Genomic DNA, 9,933 nt, shown 5'->3' on the forward strand with positions numbered 1-9,933 from the left:
AAAAAATACCCCATGTCATATAAGCAATAACATTTAAGGATCATAGGATCATTTTAAAAAATGGAGGAGAGAAAGCATTTTAGAACAGAAGCTGCTTTATAAAGGGTTTTCTTTAGGGTTTTGTGTGTTTCCCACAGACTTTATCAACATTTTCTGAAATATACTCATATGGTGTGAGTTTTGCTGATTACTTTGTTTCCTTGCTTTCAGAATGTGACTGTTAGACTTGTATTTGAATCATAGAATCATTAAGGTTGGAAAAGACCTCCAAGATCATCTGGTCCAACCATACCCCTACTACCAATGTCACCCACTAAACCATGTCCCTAAGCACCACGTCCAGCCTTTCCTAAAACACCCCCAGACAGAAGAAAACTTGATTTTGCTGTTTTCCATAGATGTTCTTATGGTTTCAAGTCTTTAAATTAGGGCTGCTGTACAAACTGCTTGTTGACTAAATAAAAGTGCCAAAGTGGAAAAAGATGATTTAACATCTGGAATCATAGAATAATTTACACTGTGAGGTCAACTACCTAAAGCTTAAAGCAGGGCTAACTTTGACATTTGATTAGGTTGCTCAGAGCTGTACCCAGTTCAGTTTTATGACTAGGAATGGGGATTTTTACTGCCTCTTTGGGCAATTTGTTTCAGTCCATCAGCGTTCTCACTGTACTTTCTTTCCCCTTTATATCACATCAGAATTTCCCTTTTCACGCTTTGTGACCATTGTCTCTCTTACACCACCTGGTGCTGTAGTTCTCTGACAAATGCAGTAGCCTGCTGCTGGCGTTGCTCCAGTTTATCAGTCTCTCTGTTGCATTAACCAAGCGGTGTCTGGAATTCCATGTCCAATTTTGGGTCCCAGAGTGCGGAGTAGCAGGGAGTATCACTCTAACAGTACAGCCCTACATATGCTCAATCTTGGAAACTTACCCATTCTCAGAGCCATGTCAGGTTAGTTGTGTTTTACTTTGGGTTGTATAATTTGGTACGCAAACGTCCCTCATAGATGGCAGCCTTCCCTCCCTGATACAAACACCAAAATTGTATGAGTGTCATTAGCAGGTTAAGGCAGTTCCACAACTACTTTAGGTAGTCGTCCGCTTTCAGTTTTAAGATTCAGCTAGTTTGGAAAGTGTATCATTTTCTTACCTGAAATCTGATTAATTAGTAAGACACTTTTACAGGTTTCATTCCTGTCATGGTTGTGGAGAAATTTCTTGTCTGCCACAAACTGAAGAGCTGTGCATTAGAACTGCTTTAGTTTAAATGGGAGACCTTTCCTTGCTGTGAGGATTCTTCAAACTTCTAAATTGCCAGTTTAATTCAGTTTTTGTTTGCAGTCAAGCAAATGAAGAGATTCCTGATTGAGCCTGTAGATGAACAGCAGCTCTACATGTTCTTCTTTATGAAGATCAGAACTGGTGTGGGATCTATCCTGTCCTTATGAAGCATCAGAATAATTTCTTGATTTCACTTCCCTGTCTCTCTTTTATTTCCTTTCATTTATATTTTCATGCCTGTGCTGCTTATTTCTCAGTTTATATATAATCCTTTTTTTTTAGCACAGCATTAAATACAGATAAGTGAGACATTGTTATGAAGATGATTTAAGTGGAAGAAAAAGAGGAAAAGAAACATCCAAACAGAAATTGTGTTGGTACCCATTTCAATTACCGTTAAATACTGCTTTTCTACAAGAAAAAAACACTTTAATGAAATACGTTTGTACATACATGTGTTACAGTTTGTGTTCTTTTTTTTGATTTTATTTTACAGTGGCCCTAACAGAGGACATTATATTGCAATAGTGAAAAGTCATGATTTTTGGTTGCTTTTTGATGATGATATTGTTGAGGTAAGCTTTGTGTATACTCTGGACTTTTTTCTCATACCAACCAGAGCACTTGCAGCCCTTGTTGTGTGCATGATTATTTAAAGTAAAAAGACTGATACACTAACGAGAAGAGTTATTCAATCCCAATCTAAATGATCAATAACTGTGAGCACAGAGCTGCAGCTTACAATTTGACTGTGCAATAATTTTAATTGCATTTCGTTTTGTATATTTCTGAAAAGAAACTTCTTTGTTTATGGCCACTGTCTTTCACCTTTGTTTAGTAAGCTGTTCCTGTGGCCAGAGTATATGGCAAATAAAGGTGCAAATAAATTGGTTTTATTGCAGTTTTTCTCTGAGAGTAAATAATTTCTTGGATAAATGTATTTGTGCATATTTTCTAAGAGGTTATAAATTATTGGAATGGATCAGTCTTGTCATCCGTTTTATAGAATGTCCTGGATTGTTTCAGAAAAAGCTGCAACAAGTGTCAAAGTAGACAAACTGGGGGTTCCCAAGTTTCAGCGTAAAATTTAAAAGTTAGTCCCTGAAACAGGAGTCTTTTGCTTATGGTATTCTTGCTAATATTAGCCATGCTTCCAGGAATTCTTGTTATTCAAACAAACAAACAAACAAAAAAAATCCCTTCACCAGTTTTCACTTTGTCAACTGTTTCATCAGTTATCTTTTATTCTTCATTGAGAAAAAGAGCAGAAACTGCTCATGTCTATATTTTGTACTGTTACAGGTTTTTTGCTTGTTCTGTCATCTTCCTTTTTCTCCCCTTGTTTACGCTTATGCATGAACAGAAGTATGATTGTGCTGTCCAAGTCCTTTATTAGATTTAATTAAGCCAGTACAATGAATAGTTTACATTTTTTCTTACATTATACAAGTACTGTATAATTAAAAAGAAGAAAAATGAGTGAGACATGTATTGGACTTACTGTGTTAATTGGCAGGACAAGTCAAGGGTATTAAGGATTCTTATCTCCAAGCCACATTATGGATCGTTTTTCACACAGGAGATGACAGACATGGAAATATGCAGGGTTGCTGGGAAAGTAAAAGGATTGCCTCTATGCTTTATCCAGATACACTGTAAATTGAAATGTCTCAATAGGTCAAAAGTTCACTTTCCTCCAAGGAAAAGAGAGGCCACTGTGGTAGATCTCGTATCATTTCACAAACATCAGGGACAATCTCTCCAATTCCAAAGCAGTAACACCTGGCAGTAATGTATTTTTTTTCTCTTAGCTCTTCTAAAGAGGAAGAAAATAATCTTCTCGTTCTCACATCTAAAACATCTCATTGCCTTTTAGGCCCATGGTTAGTCAAGTTGGAATGACTTGTTCCTTCCTGAGAGAGGTTTCATTTCAAATAGTGGGAATGCGATTAAATAATGTCTGCCTCAGTGAAGGAAAGTTCATCTTTCCACCTCTTGTTGTTTGTAGCCTAATTATGCTTGGTTTAAAATATAGCAAGAGAGCTTGCTTTTAATTTCAATTTCGTTTGTATAAAAAGTGATGACAAGAAAAACAGACTTTACTCATTTCAAAAATGTCTGGTTTTGGCAGACACTTTAAGTCTTTCCCCAGAAATCTTGGCTATAGGAGGCTTTCCAGGCTGGCAGAATCACAGACAAAATTTGTATGAAAAATTAAGAAAAAGTTAGCCTTCATTCTTTGCTTTCTCATTATTCTCATTTGCAGTTGACTGGCTTACACTGCTTAGAGTTAGAAATGATGAGGTTTGTTTAGAGTTAGAAGTGATGTTCTTCATTGTGAATTTAAAGTCTTAGTGGGATATTGTTATCTTTAAAGCTTTTCTGTGTGAAATTTGCACAAACGATGCACCTTGGGTTACACTCACAGGTTCACTTAATCCCTAAAATTGCACACACATATATACATAAACATATGTATCCACTGCCATCTGTGCAGTTGACGACAGACTGGAAACATAACAATTTAAGAATTATTGGGCTTTCATTATTATATGTAATATGTGAAAGTTATTTTTGTTTGAGAACATATTTTAGAGTGGAACGTAATGTGATGTATATGTTATGCAAGGTATTCATACTTTAAAATTTTGGATTTTTACATACAGAAAATTGATGCACAAGCTATTGAAGAATTCTACGGGTTGACATCAGACATCTCAAAGAACTCTGAGTCTGGTTACATCCTCTTCTATCAGTCTCGGGATTGAGGGGGAACTGTAGCGAAGAGAGATTGTTGTGCCTCACATCTCTATCTTGGAATGGAGCAAGCACTGAAGAAAAGAAAAGCAGGAAGCTCCAGGGGTGGTAGCACAGTTTGCACACAACTAAGCAAAGAGTTTGGGATTTTTAAAACCTTCATATCATTACCATTTTATTTGCTCAGGTATCATGCTGACTACACGTCTCCACTGCATCCCGTAAGCAAAAAAGAGATACCAACCAGTCTTGCAGGAGCTTTCCATTAGGTAATGCTGTTTCTGTGGTCCTAATTCAAAGCCCATTAAGGTCACTGGAGAACCTTACGTGGACTTCAGTGGAATTTGAATCAGGTTCTAACTGCACTGCCAGATTGGTGCAATAGGAGCATTAGAAATCTGTATTTTATACAGCATTCACATATAAAAAGTGAAGGACTCTTTGTGAACTTAGTTTCCTGTGCTTAAGTTTGAAAGAATGAGGCTGGGAGGGTTAACTTGTAAGCAAGAAGATATATCTGGGCCCAATTGCCTTCTTGATGGTAGTAGTTTAACTGAAGATATAAACTGGTGTCAGGGAGGCAAGTATGTTTTGCTTCTCTGAAGAAGCTTACGTTATTTATAATGTATGATCGGGAACAATCAGTCAAGATTATGGCTTTTAATCTCCGTATGGGGAAAGGTTTGGTTTGTAATAGTTTATTTTTATTTATAAATTATTGTAACTTAGGATCTTGTGTACTGACTGTCCTTTATTCTAACAAGTATTGAGAATTTTATATATTAATTTGAATTAAAACTATCTTAAAATGTTAAAGAAGAGCCAACATAAATTCTAAAAACAATGTCTACAATGTCTTAAAAAATTAGTAACGTAGGAGAGAGATTTCCTTCTGGAAGAACTGGTATCTAAGTGAGGTACTTTATTTAATTAAACTAGAATATCATCTTTCCATTAATGGGTGAAAAAAGTGAACAAATATTACACAGAAGTCTTTTAAGAATGCATATCAAAAGAAAATGTTGGTGCAGTGGTGGTATACCAGTCTTTATAGTTCTTTAATCATTTATTAATGTCTTGTACTCTAAGCAAATTAGAATTATTTGGATCAAAGTAAACTGTTTTCAGAATTTCATACCCTTTCTTAAAAACAGATCCACTTATGTTACCAATAATGTTGGTGACTGTCTCAAAAACCACTCAAGGCCTCAAGTATAAATTTTTCTAAGTAATAAAAAGAAACAAGCTTAAAATTTAGTGAGACTGAAGATACTGCATTCCTTTAAAAGTAGAATGAAGCGTAGGGTTTTTCACTGAAACCAACTGTTTTACCTTGCTTTGGGTTTATGAAACAGCATTAAGAACTAACTCTTGACAAAACACCTGATCTGTAATAAATGTGAACTACTGTGATCTGACATTCTTCCATTTAACAGTACTTTGTCTGACAGTAGCTGAATGTAATTTCTGGAAAGTCAGGGGATATGCATTCCAGATGATGGCAATCAGGTCTTGGATGTCCTTGTCACCCCTCTTCAGCTAGTGATTTTTACATTATTGTAGTTTTCTAAGGTTATTTTATTGATACTGTTACAACTTTTGAAAAGAATGTCTCCTGTCTGCTGCTATAACTGACTATTTACTTACCTGTATCTTTTAGCTCAGGAAATGACTTCACCTATTCGCTCAGTTGAACAAATCTTTAACAGGGTCACTAAATAAATTGGGCTATTTAGCAACTGTCATGCTGTAACAAATTGCTTTTGTAAAATGCAAAGTTTCTAAAGCCCTGGTTTGGCTAGAATTCTTTTGTATAAAACTATGTATCATGATTAAACTACCAGCATTGTAAAGTAAAGCTTAAATACTGTGGGAGATGCAGAAAATATGATTGGATTTTTCTTAAGGGATTCAAGTAATTTTAACACCTTTTTTCAGCTTTCAGTGGGAAAAGGGTTAAGGAGTGAGCCGGTTGGTTAATGGTGCATGTTAGAAGGATGAAGTCCTTTGCATACTAAAGGTACAGTATTGTAAAAGAACTGTCATGTTACTTTTTGCTAATGGACAATTTTTTCATTATTTTTCTTTTTTTTTTTTTTGTGTAGTCAGAATCTGAGACTAGTTGCTAAATACTTTATACCCTAACAAAATTCAAAACGTTTTCATTTTATTCACTGGTTTTACTCCTGCCACATATTTTTATAAGGCGCTGACTTTCATTTTGTATAGGGTTTTTGAGATAGTATTCCAAATTATATATTTCATTTTACTTGTAGTGCAGCTGAAATAATCAGAAGTTCTCAATTAAACTATTATCAGAAACTGCAACTTCATAAAAAAAAAAAAAGAAAAGAGGCAGGGAAGTACAAAATATAACTGATTGGTATGTAAAGCATTATAGGATTATTTCTTGGCTGTAGTACAGAGGGGAGTATGGGAAAGTTGTCAGTTGTTGTAAATGGTGGAAATGATTTGCTGTGTAACTATGTAAATGTTAATTGGGACTGCAGTCCCCTATTTTGTATATTGGAGCAAAAAACTTCTATTAAATAAAGTATGTTCTCTAAAGGTAGGTACTGCATCCTCTGCAGAGCCCCAATGGTCAGTCTGCTGTCTTTTGTGCTTTTCTGTGTTTTCAAACCTAAAACGTATCTGGAGCTTCCTGTATTAAGTTAACTGTCCTTAGCCATGGAGGGAGAAGTGTGTTTAAATATGGTGCATTTTATATCTATGTCTGTTGTTACAAAAAATGGTTTGGTGGCAGTAATGTTTTTGATGGTGCACTTACTTCTCTAGAACTAGTTTTTAAGTCGGTTGTTGATCTCTGAGGCAGAGAAGAGGGAGTGTTTTGAAATACCATTCTTTCTTGACTTCCATTTCCTCTAAAAATCTTTATCTTGCTACAAAATGTGCATTCAAGTTACCTAATTGATTTCTTCGATTGCCACTTTGTGGGAGGGGAAACGGAAAGAAAAATATGAGTGCTTACAGTATTAGCATAAGAGAGAGACTGACCAAAGAACTGGAGTCTAGCATCAGAAGAAAAAGGTGCATTACTTCAGTAAAAATCTCTTTTCATTATCTGTGTGTGATTTGGCATCAGGTTAATTTTTCACTTGGAGTATACGCTGCTGTTAGCAATGAATGTATGTACTTTTTACAAACAGATCAAACCCTGCTGTATTCCTGGTTGTGACAAACACACCACATCCGTGGTCTTTCACTGTATAGAAATTGTGACTTTAAGGTGTTCAGGTTCATGTATGAATGATTAAGATGAACTCTGTTGTGAGAAGTTAATCATAAATCAGGTTTAGGTGACATTCAGATGTTAGCACATAGAGATATGATGCCATTTCAGATCTACTGCCATACCCTGAGACATCTGCGTAGGACTGGCAGATCTAACACAAGACCTACAAAAGATCTGCGTCCTTCTGGAGCAGCAGCTTAAGGCTGGACTGAACATCCTGGCTTGTTCCCCATGTCTTTGTCTCAGCATTTTCACAAGCACTGTTGCATATGCCCTCCTTGGTGCATACAAAGATGAAAGTTTCTATCACTTCATTACTTTTCTGAGGCCTCTGGTTACTTTCGTAATTCCCTTATTAAAATGAAAAGAATTTTATGTTCTATTTGGTCCAGTCTCTCAGCTGTGGGTTTAAGATGATCAGTACAGACTTATCATTAAGATTACCCTTGCAGCTTTTAAAAAGAAATTTTGTTATGTGAAATGTTCAATCTTCATTTAACAGAACTTAGCTTTATTTCTTATCTTTTGCACAGAAATTTCCGATTTCCTGTACAAGAAAAATCTTACTACGGGTTAAATCTGTGGGTTTCAGCGTTACACTGCAAATGTTTATGTGACTATTTTTCCAGAAGTTTAAATAATCCAGATGTGGTTTGTTTGCTGTCATGGAGAGGCTTTATAGTCTGAGTTGTTCACTCCCTCCCCCCATGTTTGTCTGGGTTGATCTCAAGATTGTATGTCTTAGAAATTCAGTCTTTGTTTTCCCTCTTGGTAATACTATGTGCACATTTTATGGTTTCTGTCTTGTAAGGCTTCAAAAATCCTCTAACCTCTCACAGTATAATGTGAGATGTATAATACATTTGTCTCTTTACATGCAAGCCTCCAAGTACTCAATTATTGCCAAAATTAATATTCTACATAATCTGTATTCAAGGGCTGTTCATTTTGCAGCAGCATTGCTGATTGATTGTTATAACTGAACTATGCAGGTCAACTACCATGCAAACAAACACTGGCTTCATCTTTTTACTACGGAGATCTCTGAAATCTGTTGTTTCCAATTTTAATTATGGTGAGGCAGAAATAAACTTTGTTTGGCATATGTTCAAAAACATCTGCAAAATTGTCTGCCTTTTTCTTTTTTCTCTTTTAGTGAATTAATTTTCAGGCTAACACTCAAAAATCTGCTATTATGGTCGTTGAGTTCCTTTTGGGGGAGCTTGTATAAGTGTATTTTGGATACATAAAGAGGATTGTTTGCAGATATCACCAGCTTTGAAATGAACTAAAGGATATCTTCCGGTTTCTTCCCAAAGGTTCAAATGAATTACATTCTTCCTTTCCCTCTAACGGCTTGTGATTGCTGCCTTCACAAGAGATTTTAAGGGTTCAGAAAAGGGCAGAGATACTGCCTCTCTAGCTCTTTGTATAGAGCTTGTGTTGGCAGCATTAGGGAGCTTTAATTACAGAAGGATCGTCAGTCATGTCCTTGATCTGCGTTCCACAGGTTATGTAATTCAGGAGAGAGAGAATGCAGAGTGGAGATCTTACAGAGAAAATGGAGAAGTAGCTTTGCAATTATTTACTAAAATACTAGATAGAAAAGCAACATTTCCTAAAAGGTAAAATATTAAATTTAATGAAGATCTCAGGTGCTGGGAGAATTTAGGGTGTATCCAAAACACTCTGCCATACTTCAGGCTTTTGTTGCTTATTAAAGCGTCATGCTTATATGTGTGTGTTAAATTTTTTATTTAAGTTTAAATTCAAATTTTTTAAATTGTACACAAATTTGTTAGGTTAATATGACTACGTTACTTAGTGCTCTTCCAGAAAACAATATATGTGTATGTGTCAGTTGAATGGAGTATAATCTTAAAACAGTGATCCAGAAAGCATTTTCAGCTTTTCACTAGGAGTATTTTTCAATTCTGTATTTTCTGTTACTGTTTTTAAGTTAGAAAAAAAATAAAAATAAAAATCTCAAGATCTCCGAGTACTTTACTAGCATGCTATATTATTCAGTGATTCAATATCCATGAATATGGATAAAAGTCTCAGTGCTGTCAAGCGTTGGCTGTTAAGAGTCTGAATGTCATCACGTCATAAAGCTGATGTATCAGCTGCTGAGTGTGATTATTACGTTACTTCAACTCTCACTAAATGTTGCTTTATTGTAAAGGCTGCTTTAATTGTCTGTTACGAGTTGTGCTATTGACATTCAACTCCAGTTACACACTTCCATGTGTGCATGTTTATTTGTGTTTCTAGAAATTGATCATCCTAATGTTATGTCAGTCCTCTGTGTGCATCTTTCATGTCAAGCAAGACTGCAGATACATAGCTGTAGGCAATGCCTGCTAAGTTAGTGAACAGCATTTCAGAGATTAGATCAATATTTAAGATTTTTTTTTGCATTGAGAAGAGATGGAGGTTTTTTGTCTTCTAATCCCTGTGCATCTATGGTGAAGGTTCTCCTCTTCAACAGCAAAAATGCTTTTTTGAAGTCATGGGATTGAACAAATGTAACAACCATGATGTACCCCTTTCTTCCTGTTTTTAAAAACTATGGAAGCAGTCCTTAACAGTGTTACAGAACATGAAATACATCTGAAAACTGAAAGATTTGTTTTACAG

At 35.5% G+C, this 9,933-nt stretch overlaps 1 protein-coding gene across 2 annotated transcripts in view; it reads left to right on the plus strand.

The window, feature by feature from the left end:
• Positions 1-8,410, plus strand: part of USP12 (ubiquitin specific peptidase 12) — a 39,073-nt gene extending 30,663 nt beyond the window's left edge. For both annotated transcript variants that reach the window (XM_083803931.1, XM_083803930.1), the window contains 2 exons: positions 1,780-1,858; positions 3,950-8,410. In XM_083803931.1, coding sequence (XP_083660057.1) covers positions 1,780-1,858; positions 3,950-4,051 — 181 coding nt within the window. In that variant the 3' untranslated portion in view covers positions 4,052-8,410. The remainder of the gene's footprint in view (positions 1-1,779; positions 1,859-3,949) is intronic.
• Positions 8,411-9,933: the final 1,523 nt, after the last annotated feature.

The sequence above is a fragment of the Anser anser genome (assembly GCF_964211835.1).
Source record: "Anser anser genome assembly, chromosome: 1".
In the NCBI taxonomy this organism is placed as follows: Eukaryota; Metazoa; Chordata; class Aves; order Anseriformes; family Anatidae; genus Anser; species Anser anser.